Source organism: Hippoglossus stenolepis, chromosome 5, assembly GCF_022539355.2.
Source record: "Hippoglossus stenolepis isolate QCI-W04-F060 chromosome 5, HSTE1.2, whole genome shotgun sequence".
NCBI classification, from domain to species: Eukaryota; Metazoa; Chordata; class Actinopteri; order Pleuronectiformes; family Pleuronectidae; genus Hippoglossus; species Hippoglossus stenolepis.
The window spans coordinates 3,649,933-3,669,890 of NC_061487.1; the positions used below are offsets into that span (position 1 = coordinate 3,649,933).

Here is a 19,958-nt window from a genome sequence, read left to right on the forward strand (position 1 = left end):
TGCATAGTTTATTCTGTAAGATAAAAGTTTTTGTATTGGGAAACATAAATGCCAATACCAATATGTCTGGTTCGTATCAGCTGATGTTATCTGTAAACTAATTATTGATCGGGCTCTAATTGAAATGTTCTCGGCTTAACTTGATTTGTGGTCACCCTAAATTAGAGTCTAAATTTTCCAAATCTCTAAAGCCAAGGTGGTAACTCAAAGTTTATCATGACCAATAGTTCTAATGGCCCCAAGTTGACCAATATTATAATTTCTGTATAACAGAAGTCGTTTACATTTTATTATCCAGTATGAAAATAATATAAGGCTCAGTCAACTATGATAAATGCAGTTTTTTTCCACTGGCCTTTTATTCATCTTTTGCACCTGCACATTTTTTTTATTCAATAAGTTATCTGTCATTAGAGGAAGTTATTTAAGACAAAACACCACATACTTTCACTTAACACATTATCTTTGGATAAAACTGGCTGCTTCACTTTAAAAAAAATAGAGAAAATTGTTCTTCAACTCTGGATAGATTATGTGACAATTGGTTTCAGTATTAGGTCAATTTGTTTGGTTATGAGATTGTTTTTTCTTGATTCTCTGTACCTTGTATCTCTGCAGGTAGCCTATCCTCTGAGTGACAGAAGCCTGCATGTGGATGCTGTCATCCTGTAGCTTGTTGTTCTCCTTGCGCAAGTGCTGTTCCTGCTCCAGCAGGGTGGTGTAGCGCCGTGTCAGTTTCTTCTCATTCACCTTCAGCACAGTCAACTTTCGCAACGCTTCGCTTAATTGTCTCCGGACTTCCTCTGGATCCTTTTCAAGCGTGTCTAACAACTCCTGATGGTTGAAATAGATACATGCACCAATGAAACGGTTTGATCCACCGTGAAATTTCAATGGGGGAGTCAACACGAGGTAAGATAAGCAAAGTGAGGCACAGCAGTATATCTTTCACTGCTTTTACAAAGGCTTTAAAAAAAACCATATGTAGACACCAAAGGTCAAAACTCAAATCATTCTTCTCGAAAGGTATTCTGTGCCGTCCTAGATTATCAGGGGTCTCGTCATATTTTAACTGGAAGACAGGTCACTGGTTTGTTCCCGCTATACGTTTTTCATGTTCAGCAAGTTAGAAAAAAACATCCGACGGACACACAACAACATGGACATAAGAGAATGGGAGAGATTTATCTGTAATACATTCAGTTCCATATTGCAGGTTTTTAAGTGTTTTCATATGTGTATGTGTGTGCGTGTGAATATTTCAGACTGTAAAGCACTTTATGTGTAAGAGACACATAAATGCAGTTCACCTTGCAGCCTTTAAGTGTCATTAAAGGGGACATAGCATGCAAATTCCACTTTGTTAGTGCTTCTACACGTTAATGTGGGTATCTGGCATGTCTACCAACCCAAAAACTCTGGGAAAAAAACACTCGCGCGTTTTGTTATGGTTCCTCTAAGTCAGAAACGTCATGCTTGAGCGACTCGATTGAGCTTCCTGGGTTTTGTGTCGTAACAAGGTACTGGAAGTCTCCCTACATGGTCTTGGCCCACCCCCCACCTCATCCCCCTGTCCCCCTGTCCCCCACACTCATTACGCCGGGTTTACACCGGAGGCAGCGCGGCAGCGGCACCACGGGTAACACGGACGCGGGCGCGCTGCGAGGCAGCGCAGCGCCGTTCTCGCGCGCAGCCGCCTGGCTGTTCACACGGGACGTGCATTTCTCCGCTGGTCAGCCCCATAGACTGTATATATAAGGTCAGCCCGCGATTCTGCTTTCTCCGCTTGTTGTTGTACCCGTTGAATGTCGGGGTTCGGGGGTAAATGATGGTCTTCATAGCCCCCCACCCCTCTCTTTCTCTCTCTGTCTGTCTGCTTGTGTGCTTGTAGTGAGGGGCAGAGGGGACATTTAATTATGTGATTGGGAAAATTAAAACTCCAGGACAACAGAAGGGAATACAAAGTATGGGATGCATATTTGATAATTTATATCATATAAAATATGTAATTTATATCGTTTAAAATCATGGGGGGAGAGGGGGGAGGGGGGAGCTGGCTCATTAGCATTTAAAGGAACAGGCACTCAAAACAGGTCGCTCTGTGGAGGGCTGTTTTATACAGGGTAAAAAGGGTGCTGTTTTAAATGATCCTTGTGGTATTTTGACCAAAGTATGTTACAGACATTTCATTAAGACCCCAAGGAACCATATCAACTTGTGGTAAAATGGGCATGCTATGTCCCCTTTAAAATTGTTTTGGTCTGACTTACGTTGAACTCTTGGATTTTAACAGCGTCCACCTGCTTCTGTTCCTCTAGTTTGTCCTTCACATCTTCAAATGTCTGTTTTTCCTTCTGCCACTCAGCCTTTTCACTGAGTGATAAAAACACACAATAAAAACACTGATAAAAAGGGACTGGCAGCACAGCCGCCTGGCCCCTAATAAAAGACTATTTCAAATTTTGCACTTCAGGTCACAAACCTCATTAACTTGTGAGAAACTTTCTTGTAACCCACCTCAGGTATTCTTTATAGAGGAGTCCCTGTTGGTGGCTGATAACAGCAAATTTCTCTTTGTATTCCTCCAATGTTGCTTCAAGTTTCTTGCTTTGTTCCTCCTTGTTGTTGAGCTCCTGATTCATTGAAATATTATTATTTAATTGAGAGTTGAGAGATGTAGTTGATTTATATTTTAGGTATTTTTCGTGCAGGTCTTCAGAAGATGGCAACACTGACCTGAAGAATTCGAACAACATACTCATTTAAGGAACTGATGACCTCAGTGCTACTGGGCTCCAGGTCCTCAGGGAGGTTCAGAGGTCGGAGAACTAGTCCACTGCATCCTGACTTCCTAAGCAGCTCCAATTCACCTTCCAGTTGTCTCACCTGAGAAGCACAGATTATTTTTTTTACCTTAATACCCATTTCTGTTAATGTAATTTGTACATAACAGCAGTTACATAATAAGTTAATTACTCCAAACTGCTAAGCATGAGTCATTGTCAACCACCTGATGCCTATAATACTGTTTGTCCTTCAAACAAAGACAAACAGTATTGTAGGCATCAGGTGGTTGTCATAAAAATGCAAGTTCCATTCAAATAAATTTATGTGAAACATAAATCACTAAAGCCAAGCAAACTAATAAACCGAGAAATGAGAATAAAATGTAAAACAGTATCCAAGAGCAAGCGAGGAGCAAGGAGATATGGGGGCAGACAAAAGACACACAAAAAACGCAAAGTAGTATAACAGAATAAGAACTTCAAGATGAGCTTGATAGCTGCCTAAATGAAACCCTTTGATACATGACAAGGCTTTCAGATTCTAAGAGAAGAGATCCAACAAACATTTGGCTGATTTGTGGTCTGGATCAAAAAATACTCCTCAGTTGTGTTGCATTGAAACTGAATGCAAGATGAAAAGTTTGTTTACCCCATCTCTACTATTATAGGAAACAGAAGCAACACATGTAAAACACAGAGAACACTGACTCTCAAAAGAAATGTTCCAGCTATGCTAATTGCTCTCAGAGATTGTACACCGTCTCTATCAATCTTCACGCACCATGTGCGTGGTTAACTACTTTCATGTGAAATATTCATGCTTTGGATTTGGAAAAGAGAGTTGCGACACACAGTTGAAAGCATTTGGAGTTGGCTTTGAAAATGGCGGCTTGACTTTGAAAAACCTGTCAAATTATATTTATGGTGTGTTGCAAGAGAAACTTGAGCCACCACAATTCACGCATGTGAATCGAGCAGCAAGGCTATGTTTAGTGTCAGCTAACAATAGTGTTTGAAAGCCTCAACTTTGTTTGTGCCTGTTATGAAATGAAAAGCACCAGAGGGGCAATGCATACCCAGCACCCTGTCCTTATTGTACATGGGCTACTATATAGAAACTTAATGTAGAAATAGAGAATGCATATTTTTTGTGTGAACTAATAATTTTGTAGTACTCTGTTGAATATTAAACATCCTGTTTATATGGGTACTTGAATTAATAAATGTGTAGTTAAAAGATGCGCTACTGTGTATAACTTTATTTAAATAAATAATTATGATCAGGGTGCCCTTTTTTCCCCAATTGAGCACCTGCCCCTCCCCCTAAAATGTCTGTGTGTGGCCCTGGATGTACCTTTTCTTTTGCTCTGGCGAGCTGACCAAAGCTGCTTGTGGCCTCCTCCCGGGCCAATTTCAGTTCCCGCCTCAGTTCTACGTTTCTTCCTAAGAGCTGATGTATTTGGGGCTTGAGGTGCAGGGTTGACTCAGACTGCCCACTCATGTTGACATCTATTGCCTGTGGAAGAAGATGACAGTTGAATCTCAATTGAAACAAACGTAAATATTGGATGATAAATAAATCCCGTTTGTGAAATAGAAAGGATCATTTGAAGTGTCCGCATCACAGCTCCTCCACTATCATATTCACTTACTGTTTACACCACTGACAGCAAATATCACATTAATATCACTAGTTGTGATTGTGGGTATTTCTCGCTACTTCCTCTTGTGCTAAACAGGTCTGATGCTGTTCCCAGGAGGGTGAAATAAATGTCAAAAAGATACTGTACTTGTACTTTCACAGTGCACCATGATCCACCAAAAGTCACACAGCTCTCAACTTTTTTCTGCCTTACCAAATTTGTTGTTTAGTTGCTATGTGACCAGCCCTCTGCCTCACCAAGAAACTGAAATACTTGGGAGGGGAGTATGCCCATTGTTTTCAACGCAGCAAATCTAACTGTAAAAGCACTGTATTGAAGCGTAATACTCCCCCACTGCCACTGCGAACAATAACAAAACAAATTAGAATTTTACAATTAACTTTATAACAAATATAAATCACAAGTTTAATATTAAGTTTAAAGTTAGGGCAAGCTGATTATTCTGTAAATATTACACATCACACCTATGGTCTCCAGCACTGGGTAACGACCGAAAGAACAAGATCAAGAATGCAAGTGGCGGTAATGAGTAATGAGTCTGTCAGGTGTCTGGGCTCAGCCTTAGAAATAGGGTGAGGAGGTTAGACATCCGGAGTAGCTCTGAGTAGAACCGCTGCTCCTTCACCTTGAAAGGGGACAGTTGAAGTGGTTCGGGCATCAAGTCCGGATGCCTGCTCTGTGCCTGGAAAGTATGGCTTGGGAGAGGGACGTCTGGGATACCATACTTGGACCACATAAGTGGAGGACAATAGATGGATACACATTACACAGATTTGATTGTTTTCTAACTGCATGTGTAATGTGACTGTACTAGTTCAATCAGGCCTAGGATAGAAGTTAAACTAGTTTAATTAGCTCAAGATGGGTGATACTGATATCCTTGAGATTGCAGACCCCTTGACACATTCAAGTCGGCAATGTGGGAACATTTTCATCAGCCCCCAACTGTGGCTCAAAAAAAAAGGGCTGAATGAAACTGTGGATTTGTAAATCCATAATAATTTCCCCATTCTGCTTTAATAAGGCAGACTAATGGCTTATTGGATAAAGAGGCTAGATATGTGTCATACGACTGGTACGCTCCGAATTTTTCATGGGGATGAGGATTGTGTATCTCTTTTTTCATCTCATTACAATAATATCCTTGAGGTAAATTTTTAATTGCACAAACATGCATTTAAATGATATGCCATTATGTCAAAATGTCAACTGCCAAAACTTTAAGCTGGATAGAGAACCTGTGGAAGTTTAGTGTCACGGTTGAATATATAAACACATACTGAATGACCTGATTTTGTGTTACAGCCTAACAGTGAAAACACATTTACTGACGCTGAACAAGCTGAATAAAATAATGGGATATATACATTGTTATTAAATAAAAATAAATATCAACACTTGATGTGATGTTTTTACTAGTGTGTAATCATCTAAATTGTACCAATTGTTGTTTTTTTTTACCCTAGAATGGGCCCTTTATATTTAAATACTTAAATACACGGGAGCGGGTTCTCTCTACTGAGGACACCATTTTTTTACAGTAGTCAAAACTGGACAAACTAAACACCTTTTGTCAAATAAAGGTTACCACAGGTTCTCTTTCATGTTTTGAAGGGGAGGGTGAAGTGAGGGGTATTCAGCTGCAATATGACACTTCACCACTAGATGTCACTACATTCTACACACTGAACCTTTAAAAGTCAAAGTTAAAATCAGATAATAGTCGTGCACTGGGTTGGGTACCACAGATATATGACACTTATCTTAGCAAAATGATGTGTGAGATGTATAAAAATATGTTTAAATTAATTCAGAGCACTAATTTCAGACTTACTTGAGATGAACATGTCAATGAAAAGAAATAAAGCAGAAAACAGTAAAAGGGCATTTTAATTTATCAAGTCTGATTAGTTGCCATAATAATTTTTTATTGTTTATCCCACAGTTTCATTCGCAATCTGAGAATCGATGCATCTGTCCATTCATCCATCCATCTATTTTCTTCCTCTTATCAAGGGCCAGGTCATGGCAGCAGACTAAGCAGTATTCCAGATGTCCCTTTCCCCAGCAAACTTTTTCAGGTCCTCGTATGGAATCCTGAGGCGTATTTATTATCCCTCCAGTGAGTTCTTGAGTGGGGTACCTGGTTTCTATTCGGCTATACTCCAACTTGCCCTGACACTTTTATGGAGGAAACTAATTTCCACCGCTTGTATTAAGGATCTTATTCTTTTGGTCAGTTTCAAAAGCTCATGACCATAAGGGAGAGTGGGAACAAAGGTTTCCTCCTAAATTGAAAGATTTGCTTTCTGGCTAAGCTCCCTATTTCCACTATTGGTCCAGTACAATGTCTGCTGATGGTGCACTCAGCTGCCTGTCTATCTCCCATTTCACCCTCCCCTGACTCGTTGACAAGACCTAGAGATTCCTTCTCATTTGGGTGTGCGGACTCTCATCCCTACTACACTTGGCTGAAAACCTAAAGGTCATGCTTTGATCAAGCCAACAAAACCACCACATAATCTGCATTGAGCAGAGATGTAATTCAGAGGTTCCTCAAAACTTTGTGTCACGTTGCATGACCTCAACAGTGGGTCCAAGTACTTCGCACATCTTAATGGGACAGTGCATCATACAAAATGGCAGATAAGGTGAGACCAGACATCATGCTAGCTCTACATAAAAACAGTCTGTATGAGTGTTTAAGGACTGGGCTGCTGTGTTTGATTACCATTATGAATAGTCGCAGGACTAGACAGGTTGGGTCAAGTCCAGTTTTGAATGAGAGATAATAGCAGGTAACAGGCTTGCAAATAGAATCTGTGGTTGACTCTGCTAGAAAAGTCCAAGGAAAATATCTAAAATGGATAAATGTGATATTTAGCATTAGATGTAGTGCAAGGGACATACTTACATTAGCTACCCTTTCCAGATTGGCAATATCGATGGCACCATCAGATGGAGCTGACTCTTGATTAATCCTCATGGCTTGGAGGACGTCTTTTAGCACAGCCTCAAGATCTTGTTTCACTCTCGACAGTTCTTCCACTATAAGTTCGTACATGAATGAACAATATCAGCCACACTGTGGCCACTAGGGTATTTAATCTACCTACACATTTTTACTTTCAAAAAAGATACCCTCGAAACATATTCAAGGGTAATGTTATTACACAGACACAGTCATTGAACTGACTCAACTTTCAAAATAACCTTTTCAACTTCAGATGCATAGCAGGCCTGTACTTACATTTGACTTGAAACTGGGACTTATTGATTCCCAGCTCTTGCTCCTTTTTGCTCAGTTCTTTTTCTAGGTACTCATTCTGCAAACAAAAGTGAAATCATTAAAAATGTTAAAATTGTGATGCTCAAACATTTATAGGTCTGTTTCATATACAAGTGTACTTTGGGGGTAAAAAACTTGTTTAAGTAAGAGTAAACTCTGATGTAGCTGATTTAATATCTGATTCATTGATTGTCAAATTGCTTGTCAGTTAGTTTTATTTAAAAACTGAGATGCTCTATATCTTTTAATAAATGTCTGAGAAGCTCCCTGTTTTTCAAACCCTTAAATGTATGCAACACAGGACACTCTACTGTTTTCCTTAAAATGTAAGTGAGTTGTAAACATTATGTAATTTACAATATGTTCTGCAAAAATCGATGTCAAATTGATCACTATAAGCGGTTGATAACTATAACCAAATTGTGTAACTTCTGTATGATAGTCCCAGAACTTGAGGGAAAGGTAACGGTGTTTTTTAAGATAATGGTGACATCACATTGTGCACTGACACAATGACTCGGTTTTGCTTAAACATTGATTTGCTTGAAATGACGCCACAGCATCAACACTGATCACCACATTATGATCAGTACTTTTCTTAAATAAGTAAAATCTTTCTTCATAGCTGCTCTTTCATAATTCAGCTCGCTTTCTTCCCCTCTCTCGCGCGTTGACACACACATGCACTCAAACACACAAACAGTGTCATCGGACACATCAGACTGGGAAACAACAGAATTTGCTAACTTAGGCAATGTAAAGAGAGCCGGAGGAGATGGCAGATCGCGCTCGGTTTGGCTCGATTTGGTTGGCAGTGTGCAGACACAGACAGAAGCAGTAAATTACTGACAGAGCTGGTAAAAACTGTAAAAAAATATAAACTTTTTTTACGGTCCAAACATGTATGAAAAGACCCGAAATGAACACTGTAAGCGTATTACTTGATCACTCTAAGTGAATTATTTAAACAGCATTTGTATATGACAATTCTGTCCTAAGCAATTTAATCCATATAAACGGTTGATCCCTATATCAGGTTTCCACTATATAAATAAAAGTAAAAGAGTAAAAACAATTGTCGATCTAATGCCCTCTGAAGTCATGGAGACACGACTATGCATGTGTGTGTGTGTTTGGAGTCAGGAGCTTACCTTGCGTCTGATCTCTTCATCTGTGTGGGAGCTGCTTTGTGGTGCCCTTCTGCTGGGCCTGATGTCTTCCTCCAGAAGTGACTTTGATGGTGCGATCCCTGCAGAAACAACAGATTGTGACTAACATATAAGAAGCAGGAAAATATTAATATGGACTAATAGTATGTCTGTTAAACCCTTCTAAAACAACTAGAAGGGCACTCAGCAAAGCAAATACCATAAGTAAGACCCAAGGTTCCTCATATGAGGCCAAATCTAATTCACTAGATCTAGATTTTTATTCGGATCTGCATCAAATTGCCAGATTTTTTTTCATCTAGATGTAGGAATTATTCTCTGAGAAATCAAGAAGAAAGTTGAAAAATGCCCTATTTCGCAATGTTAACAAAAGTGATTAAGTGATATATCAAAATACACTCAAATAAAACTATTGATAGTAAAAATCTTGATCTCTTTTTTATTTTAGGGTAAAATTAAGGCAAAACGATGTGTTGTTTTGTTCCATGATTTGTGCATCACCTCCATCCTTCACCATGCGTCTAACTTGTTTCTTGAGTTCCAGTCTTTCCTCTTCAAGCCGTTCAATCTAGAGGTAAAAAAAAAAAATCAAGCAGTGACATTAAGGGATCTAAGAAAAAAATTGTGGTTTTCTAACTACTGTAGTTCCACTTTACCTCTTTGGTTAGGACTTGGTTTTCTGCTTTGTACTGACGTCGCCTGAGATCTTTGGCTCTCCTGAATTCTGTCAGATCCACTTCCTGCATTGGTCCAAGACCTTTAGAGTTACGAAAAAGACACAAATAAACTAAAGAACTATATATTTCACTAATCTAGGTCCATCAGTGTTGTATAAATAGATAGAAAGATGGGAACAGAAAAAGAAAGAACAAAATTCTCACCAAGTCTTTCTCTGAGATCCTCATTTTCATCAATGAGGTCATTGATTCTCATTTCAAGCTGGTTGATCTCTTTGGTCATGGCCTCTGCATCACAATCTCTCACTCTAATTTGATTCTTACACTCTTTGATCTCCGCAATGGCAGATTCCAGGCCATAAGTGCCCTGTAATACAGATATGGAGCTGTGGTTACTCATCCTTCAAAAAGCTTGCTTGGCCTTACTTCCTTTATTTCCTTGTTTACCGACTCATACGCTTTTTGGTAATGTGATTGGACATGGTGAAAGACAAACACTTAGCTTGTACACCCAAAAAGCATGTTGATCACACCATGGTCACATAGTGATTTCAATGTTAAAAGTGAGAATGGACAAGGGGGGGAAAAAACATAAACTTTGCTTCTGGGAATTTAAGTATTAAGTAATTTGATTTGGACTAAAAACATCTTTGATGTAAGCTAAGGGGAAGGATGGGGTATCAATAGACTTACAGATTCATACTGGCTCAAGCGGTTTGAGGCCTCAATGAGTGCTTTGTCTTTTTCCTCAGCATGATCTTCTGCCAGCTTTACGGCAAGCTCTGCTTCCACTGCTCTGGTGTCTGCGGCTTCTAGCTTAGACTTCAGCTCCTCCATCTTCCTCTGCTGTGTGGTTGAGGGTAAGCCTGGAACAAGAAAAATAAATGATTCCTTTAACTGCAGACAACAGTGACCATCTGGTGATGGCAGAATATTTTCCAATTGATCTAATTTACCTAATTACAAGCACAAGCAACGTTACAGACTCAGGCAAGCTTTAGTGCTGTTAACAGCTGCCTGCTGCAAGTGGACACTATGCCGATTAACAGTGACACTGTGCCAGACAGTGAAGTTGCGGGGCCGTAAAACCAAAAGAATAAACTGAAATATGCTAAAATGCTCAGTGGAGGTCAGGAAAATGCAAAGTTGGGCAATAACGCCATGACACACGTCCCTAGGAGTTATCCCTTCCTCATCACAGTCATTTAAGCTTGTTAATAGAAAAACACAGATTTCTGCAGAGAACAGAATCACAATAAGTACTCATATTGATATTGTGTTATATTATTTCTATCCATGTGTATACATATAAAAACAGATTTATGAGGAAAGACACACATTACCATAGAGAAATTGTTAAATTATGCTTGTAAATTCTTTATCAAGTGAAACTGTAATTACTCTTTTACCTCATTATAAATCATAAAGTATCAACAATTTATCTGTTAACATTAAAATGAAATATATATATATATATATACACACACACAAGTATTATTAGAAAATATTTAATAAAATGTTCATGAGAATTCCCAAGTTTTGTATAAAACCAAAGATATTGACTCAACGACAGCATAAAACAGAGAAGAGCATTCCATTTGAGAAGCTGAGAACAGAGAATATTTGGCAGTGTTCTCGGCTAATTCAACTGGGCAGCTCAGGATGTGGAGTGGGTCGTTCACTAACCAGGATGTCAGCGGTTCGATCCTAGTCTCCCCCCATTCTGCGTGGGCAAGACACTGAGCCCCAAATTGCCCCTTTGTGCTGTGAATTATGAATCATGAGTGATAAAGAAAGTGCTGTACATAAATGCACTGTAAGAATGTCTGCGTGAATGGGTAAAAAAAAGCTGCACTGTAAAGCGCTTTGAATGGTCATGAATACTAGACTATGGCTATATTTATATGTAAATATTTATATGTATTTATATACTGTAAATACAAACTATTTGTTTATCTATTTATATTTTTTCTCTGTGTGACATAATTACAAATTACTGGACTTGTTCTTATTTACATTAATAGAACCAGGGGACAGAAAATTAAGTCAACAGGAGTTTAATTCTTAGACTTTCAATTCTCTCTACAAATTTGTTTGCAGTCCAAAATTGAGAAAGGACAGTCCTTAGTCAAATAATGAGTGTTATTATCATTTCAGACAGAACATTGGCTGACTTCATTACAGCTGTTTTTGGTTTAGAATGTTTTTCGGGCTGGAATATTAAGCAGGAATCCACCCACCTCTGTCTCTCTTTGTGGACGTCTTCAGGTCTTCAATGAGCAGGGTATGCTTCTCCATGTCCCCTGTGTACTGCTCCACCTGCTCGCTCAGCATCTTGATTTGGTTATCTCGCTCTTGAACAGCCTTTAGGGCAACAATTTAAAATCATGAGACTTTATGTGCGTGACTGAGCGTGGCTGTGGCACACTGAATTATTGGCACTTTCATCATTAAGGACGTTTATGAAATGGAAAAAAGGGGGGAGGCTGGAGATAAGAGACAGATGACAAATGAAACTTACAGCACAGAGTTCATATATGACCTGGCCCAGGGCAGCAGAAGGAAGGACAGGTTCATAAAATATAACAAGGCACAAAGAGAAATCAAAGAGAGTAGGAAAAAAAGACAGAGCTGGAAGATGTCATGCAGCTTTTCTTTATATGTTCAACTGTGTCATTAAAACCACTTCCTGTGATGACGCCAAGAAATAGGTCAAATAACAGGTTTTTTTTACCCATATATATGATTGGTATGTTTTATGTCAATGTCCAACTACAGCTGTTTCAAGCCCTTCAAGATTATCAGGATATGTACAATCAATATACAGTATATATGTATACACTCTATACACACTTCTACATCATTAACTATCTATCTATCTATCTATCTATCTATCTATCTATCTATCTATCTATCTATCTATACAAAAAAAATATATATATATATATATATATCTTTATAAAATATATATACATCTATCTATCTATTTTTATAAAAAATGATAATAAATAAAATAAAAAACACATGCATATATATATATACATATACATGTATATCTTATGTATATATATATTTGTATGTATGTACTTATGTAGGGAGAAAGAAAGGGGAGAGAGGTAGAAAGAGAGAGAGCAAGAGATACAAACAAACCAGACCTGCTGCAGGGCTATAATGTTGCTTTTGTCCAAGTCCAGTTGGGCTGAACGCAGCTTTTCCCTGAGATCCCGGATCATCTGCTGGTACGCGAGAATTTCTTCATCCTTCCCAGAGAGCACCCTCTGAGGAAGAGATCAGCAGAATTGAAGGTCAACAAAAGAGCCAAACTCACTTGTGACAGTTCAAGGGCCTCAGTTATAACCGTTACGTACGCACAAAACGGGCCTGCAACATGCGCACGCCACTTCTCATGCAAACGTTGGGATTTATAAAATATAAAATTTGCGCATTTCAGAGCCAAGTCATTAATAGTTTTTAATAATATCTTCTAACACTGTGCGTGTATAATTACGGATGAGTGTGTGTAAAGTTGATGCAGTGAATGTGACTGTGCCATCAGGTCCACAGAGTGCACAGAGCGCACTGGAGATTACTCACAAAAATAAAGAAGAACTATTCACTTTCAAACTTCTGTTTCAAAATCCTACCCGAGTGGAGGTTAGGATCCACTGATGTGTGACGTAACCGGTCCGATTGCTCTAAATATATAAATACTGCGGTGACACTGCACGATGGATGCACGCACATGGAAGAATGAGGAGGAAACAAGGGTTCGATGACTGATCAGCTGATATACAATCTATAGATCTATGATCTTGGATCTTTGTGCTGAGCTGAGTCCAGTATTAGATCGACCGACGGAACCGAATCATCCCAGTACAAACACAAGCATATAAATAAAATCCTGTTAAATTTGATAGATTTAGGACATCACAGCTGTCTCTGAATTTAATAATCCTTCAGTTTTGGATGATTAAAATATGAACAGCCGATACAACAAGTTCCCTCACATTCTGACAGTGTGAAGCGATTCTTTTTTTGCCTCTACCTTTGAATTAGATCTTTTTATATTTCAGGCTCCGTTCTTTCTATCGCATTGAGTGAGCATTCAATGAATGAATGGATATATATAACTCAATAGAAAATATCATGAGTGCCAGTTCGTGGGTTCATTTATAAAGTTGAAGTGTCGAGACGTCAACAGTCATGTATATGGTGACGCAATGTCGTGGCTCTACAGTGGCTCTAGTCCATGGAAAAGCAAACTGGTTCTTAAAAGGTTTGCAGGTTGAACCAGCATTAGCACCAGCCCAGCACTAGCACTGTGTTCACTTTAGTAAAAAGGGATATGTGTGAAGGTGACGTTTGAACGGATATTGCAAAGGAAACACACAGAGATGGAAAAGTACAAAGTGTCCTCTCCCTTATCTTAGTATCCAAAGTAGTATCTTTCTGGTTTACACCGTGACTGCATTGACACAATTGCAGGCAGTGTTTGCTCACTCTGAATCTGTATACACAATGTATTGGCCTTAGGGGACTTCACTCACTAGGGAAAAACCATCACCCAGATAGTTCCTTAAGCTTCAGAAAACCCCTTCCCAGTGAGGTTTGTTACACAGGAACTACAGTAAGACCCTGATTTCCTGGTTGAAAAGCATAAAATGTTGATTAAAAGATCTCTGGGATTCTTTCATGAGTTCCTGCCATCCGGCCTTTTTAATATACTTAGCTCCTCTGTTATAACATGTATGGTTTACGTACACCTGGCTTAAAGAGATTGTTTTCTATAATATTGTAAGGGCTCTACAGTGTGTTGTGATAATGTATGTTGTGATCTGGTGCTACATAAGTAAAAGTGAATTGAATTAGAAAAACATAAAAGATGTGCGATATTGGGAGCTGTAGACATTTCTTAATGACACCCACCTTCCACTCTTCCACTTTGGCATTAACTGCAGCCATAATTGGGTCATCCTCCTCAGTCATGGCATGGATCTTATCTGTTAACTCCCTGACCTGCATAGGAAACACACAAAAAGATGGGATTCCCACACACACATACACACCCACAGATTTAGGGTGGTCACCTAATACAGAACAAAAAAAGTAATTTATTGAAAAGGGTCTTTACTTGAAGCTTTGCATGATCCCTCTCTTTCCTGAGCTGGTCCACGATGGAGTCGGTCTGCTGCACAACAATCTTCATCTTGTTGTACTCGTCTGTCATCGTCTCCATCTCCCTCACCGACTCTTCCAGACTTTTCTGCATCTGCTCATTCTGTGTCTTTAGGTACAAGTTTTCATCCTCTACTCGCTAATGGACACAAAGAATAAGATAAAGGATAACTTGATTTGTAGATGCATAACTTTGCATACTGAAAATCAGTCGCACAAAGAGCATGTCTTGAAAACAGATGAACGCCAAATAGACTGAAAAAAACAGTATTAAAATGTATTATTATTCATTGATTTATTATTAAAATAAAATAGACCTATCTTGCATGTTTTTGGAACTACACCGATTCTGGATTCCACAAAGACTCAAGCATAGTAATATTACAAGACCGGACTCATCCACCACTTGTTATAGTAGAAAAATTGATATCCAAGTACCTGAAGGTCTTCTAAGCACTGGTAGAGCTGGCGATTGGCAGAGTTGAGCTTTCTCTGAGTCTCAGCGCTCTCGTCTCTGGAAGGGACAGACTCTTTCTGCTCCAGCTCTCCACGATAGAAGTCCACATCCTGGTGGAGCTGCTCGTTCTGTGTGGTGGTACAGTAAGGACACGATTACTCTCAGACAAGAAACTGGATCCAATGCCCCTGTGGTCGTACAGTAATCTAAACATACTATGATTTAGATATTGGTATGCAACAAAATGCAAAATTCTGAATATCTTGGAGTTTTGGACCATTCATTTGACAAAACAAGCTATTTTTTGAAGATGCCATCTTGGCCTTCGTCATCTTATCAGAAGCTATTAGTCTATTAATCAAGGAAATATTAGCCGGACTGAAATATGATAGGAATAATAATTTGTTTCAGCTCTCATTATATTCAATCTATTAGATACTACACACTTAAATTAATATCCATCAGTCAAAAAATCTGGTTTTAGATTTACTGTGTACCTGCCCAAGGAGTGCAGATAGAAAATTAGCTGATAGCTAAATCAGGCCAGTGGCCTTTGGATGAGAACAGTGAAATGTCTCACTTGTACAGTATTTGTATTTTTTGACAAACCTTCAATTCAAATGTTTCTATACATTTCAAATGGACTAACTATGAAATCTACTGTCACTGTAAACTGGGGCATGAGGAAACTACACACAACTACAACTACATTCATGTTACTCTTAATACATGCACACTGGCATAGAATTTTATAAAACATCTACTGCATATAAGTGAAACACTGACCTATTTTCTGTTTGTCTTATGTTCATACTTAACTCTATGCTTTGAATCTAATCTTATCTCATTTGACACATGTTTTCAACCTGTCTGACAGTCTCCCCTGGTCCCCTTAAACTCTCCCTGACCTTTTCCAGAGGGCTATAGAATTCTGTGGCTTGTGAATAACTGAAACCAAGTACTATGTAACGACACCACCTATATTTCTTACCTTCTTCTTAAGCCTTTTAATCTACCCCAATGGAATAGAAAGAGATGAGAAAAGATGATGGATTTTGAGAAGGCATTAACGTGAACAAACAATGGTAGGTAAAGAATGAATAGGTTACACTATGTATTGAGTGAGGCTGAGATGATGAATGGAGAGATTGTTTCAGAAAGATTTAAGATGTGTATGATGCAGTGCCAGCTAACATACCTCTCTTTTCAGCTTCCTGGCCTCGTCCTCAGCCTCCTCTGCTCGCACGAGCAACTGGAACAAATAAGAAAAAGGGTAAAAAAATACATCAACACATCAGAATGTCACCACACTAGATGCATATTTAACAGCTGTTGCACCCATTTGAACTGGGAGTATTAACCTAATCATTGGAAACTCACAATAATGAACAATGTCTAGTAAGATTAGTGCACTTATTAGTCAAAGAACTGCAATGTTATAAATACATGAGCCTCTAATTTTATTAAAATCAATATCTTATCAAAAATATATTCTAAAAATATATAAGTAATACAATTATGTTCAGTTGAATGTAACCCAATGGCACTAACTCTTTCTACAAACACCACAAAGCAACAACAACAAAAATCGAATTCACAGATGTAGGTCACCCAAGGACTCAGCAACAAATCCATGGTCTAACACTAAACAAGGGACTTGTGGGTAACATGCTCATACCTCCTCGCTGGTTTTCTTCTCTTTGACCATTTCTTTATTCAACTGGATCAAGTCGTTCTCCTTTTGTGCCAGCTGGGTCTCGAGCTGCCGAATCTCATCTCTCAGAAAGCGGGTGTCTGGCCCGGTGCCGGAGTGCTGAGCCGTATGGACGGGAGACAAGACATTATAAACACCCAAACAACCCCCCCCAAGAAACCTCTTAGTCTCACCTCCATCTGTTTACCATGATACCACATGCAAACACTATCATTTGCAGTGTCTTTAACGAGAATTAACTTTTTTCGTTGCAAAGCAAATCAAATCACGGAAAGGCAAATTCTGATGATATACAAACCTTAATTACCAAGCTGAAACTAGAAGTAATGGCTGTGAGCACACAAGGAATTAGCTATAATCTTCTTATGTGCTGTCTTATAGTCACCACAACCAATCCCATTGAGGCCAGGGTTACACAATATGACTGGCTAAAAGATTTGGCACTGTTGCCGGAAGTAAAGCAGCACGAAGTGTGATTACAAATTAATGTGTTCTCTTTTCAAATGTATAATGGGGGGTGGCATTCATCCTCAGTGGCTCAATGAATAACGTAGATTGTGTAACATGCTAAATGCAAACATACATTTTACAGAGAAACAAAACCGGCAGGCAGAAAGACATGTGTGGTGTGTTACCTTGCGCTCTTTTTCCAGCCTGAACACCTTGGCATGGAGTTCAGTTACTATAGTGCAGAAGTCACAGTCAATAATGTACATGGTAATGTATCTTAGCTAAATTAAACATATGAAACATTTTGACTTTCTGTGTGCACTGACCAGTTTTAGCATGGTCTACCCCGGCGTCTTCGAGGAATTGGACAGAAACGGCAAGTTCCCCATTCTTCATCTTAACAGGCAGAGTGAGAGAAAGTCACTGGGTCAAACTTATACTATTGCTTCTTGAGATACATACGCATGCAAGGATGGTTGTTGATATACATGGTGTAGATCGATATATAGCAATAACCAAATTAAACACCTTGAGTATGGCCTGAAACATTTGAAGGAGATGAAGAATGGTCTCAGGACTTTTATTCTTCAGCTGCCAGTCTTGTGTCTGTGAAGGAAAACATTTGTTAGATTTTTTTAATTGATTGATTTGTTGTTATTATTGTGTGATGCACATTATGTGCCCAGCCTAAAACAGACACCATTATCCAGGAAAAGAAAAAGGGAAATATAGAAGAAAAAAAAAAGAAACCAGAGAATCAGCATCTAAGATTTAGAGAAAAAGGGAGCAAACTTTTAAGCATTTCAATTAAACAACCATTCCATTCATCATCAGTGCACCAGATCATATCTGGATAGTCAAATGTAAAGAGCTTAGACCAAAACGTGACAGTGTTTCATGGACTCATTGAAGTTTAGATGACAGACAGCACTCACATTTTTCATATGCAATAACTTCATGGATGGCTTTATGCAGATGTAAGGCTGCTGTGTGACACAGTGACCACAGATGGAGGGGACAGGTCAAACCCAAACTACCTGATGGATCTATCTTGCCAGGAGGAATGAGATATGACCCCCTGAACAGTGATATGGGGTTGGCAGGATCGTGGTCTTTATTTGAGCAACAGGTCATAGCATGTTTGAGAAGCATGTGCAGTTTAGGGTTAATCCGAGGAGAAGTGTGATGTGAAATTACAACTCGTGTGGAAGTGTGGACTGTTACCATAATGAACATGTCGAAGACCTCGTCCACCTGGTCTTTACCACAGTCAAGGAGGGTCGCGGGGTCAATTCCCGTCACTTTGTCCCACTCAAGAGCAGCTGACATCTTGGTCCCAGCGTGTTTGTACAGATTTAACCCAACAAGTGAGCACACAGCTCGGAGCTAACTACAAGATGTAGCTGTTAGCTGGTTAGCTAGTAAGGGCACATAGACCGTCTGCGTCTGGGAGCTGAGGCTCCACATAAATGTGGGACGATGTTCAACGTTAAACACATTGTTCCAGAACATGTCACGAGAAGTTCAGCGATAAAGCAACTCCGCTCGTTTCCATAAATAACCTAAATAACATTTAAACGTTACAACCCGAGCGCCTAATGTACTGTATGCTGGCTCTGTAAGATAAGGTTAACACAACCGACGGAGGCTTGAGGCTACAGATAGAAAAAACATTTTAAAAAAAAACTACTGTAAACATCCATCCCGACTCTTCCAGGCAGTGAGGGGAAAGCTCAAACCGTGGTAGCGGTAGCTCGTAGAGGCACTTCCGGTGTCAACAGAAGCTGCCACTGATCCGTAAAAGCGGCTGCATTTGATGCCACACTGTTTAAAGGCAGCTGCCGTTATTGTCACACTGTGTGGGGGCAGCTGTCACTGCCGCCACACTGTCTGAGAGCAACTAAAGCTGTTTGTGATTTATTCAATGAGATATAGACTGGTTCGTGAAAGTGTATTAGCTCTCAGGGGGTTGGACTCCAAATGAATCAAGACAAGCTCCACATCTATCAGATCCATATGCATGACCTTGGTGTCTATGGATAGATAGGAACTCGAAGGCTGTGTTCCCAGTGTCAGTTACAGTGTGACTGATACTGTGCCAGAGTAAACTGTTATAAACCAAAGGAAAAATGTACATTTTTTAAACTTGCCTTAAATTCTACATAAGATGGTGAATAACTCCATGATAGCAATGATGCACAGAGATGCCACTGCTCATGTAGACATGCATTGACTACAACTGTAGCAAAGTAGAAGGAAATACCACAAAGACACAAAGTTTTTAGTAACACTCTCCGTTTATATGTATTCTCTCTAGGCTGAATACATGTATTCAGTGTTTTGTGTTACAAGACAGCAAAGAGAGACTCACAACATTTTACTTTCCAATTGCATATAAACCATTTACAGTTGTATTTACTATCAGAAGTTGACTTTGGCCCAAATGTTTTCCTTATGACGGGATCTCATAGACATTCTCCAAGGACTCTTAGTTAAATACACTAACACCCATAAGAACATTTAAAATAAACTTATTGTTACTCCTTCAACTTTAATATATTTTTTATGAGTTATTAA

General features: G+C 39.1%; 1 protein-coding gene across 1 annotated transcript in view; it reads right to left on the reverse strand.

The window, feature by feature from the left end:
* Positions 1–19,147, reverse strand: part of cep290 (centrosomal protein 290) — a 46,666-nt gene extending 27,519 nt beyond the window's left edge. Inside the window, exons 1-24 of the mRNA XM_035156442.2 lie at positions 18,606–19,147; positions 17,910–17,987; positions 17,708–17,777; positions 17,567–17,613; positions 16,896–17,030; positions 16,416–16,469; positions 16,209–16,229; positions 15,199–15,345; positions 14,717–14,899; positions 14,512–14,601; positions 12,741–12,863; positions 11,826–11,949; positions 10,279–10,451; positions 9,790–9,952; positions 9,565–9,665; positions 9,410–9,476; positions 8,891–8,988; positions 7,701–7,776; positions 7,365–7,498; positions 4,141–4,302; positions 2,737–2,886; positions 2,518–2,633; positions 2,271–2,373; positions 604–834 (exon numbers count right to left, since the gene is read on the reverse strand). Coding sequence (XP_035012333.2) covers positions 604–834; positions 2,271–2,373; positions 2,518–2,633; positions 2,737–2,886; positions 4,141–4,302; positions 7,365–7,498; positions 7,701–7,776; positions 8,891–8,988; positions 9,410–9,476; positions 9,565–9,665; positions 9,790–9,952; positions 10,279–10,451; positions 11,826–11,949; positions 12,741–12,863; positions 14,512–14,601; positions 14,717–14,899; positions 15,199–15,345; positions 16,209–16,229; positions 16,416–16,469; positions 16,896–17,030; positions 17,567–17,613; positions 17,708–17,777; positions 17,910–17,987; positions 18,606–18,710 — 2,751 coding nt within the window. The 5' untranslated portion in view covers positions 18,711–19,147. The remainder of the gene's footprint in view (positions 1–603; positions 835–2,270; positions 2,374–2,517; positions 2,634–2,736; positions 2,887–4,140; positions 4,303–7,364; positions 7,499–7,700; positions 7,777–8,890; positions 8,989–9,409; positions 9,477–9,564; positions 9,666–9,789; positions 9,953–10,278; positions 10,452–11,825; positions 11,950–12,740; positions 12,864–14,511; positions 14,602–14,716; positions 14,900–15,198; positions 15,346–16,208; positions 16,230–16,415; positions 16,470–16,895; positions 17,031–17,566; positions 17,614–17,707; positions 17,778–17,909; positions 17,988–18,605) is intronic.
* Positions 19,148–19,958: the final 811 nt, after the last annotated feature.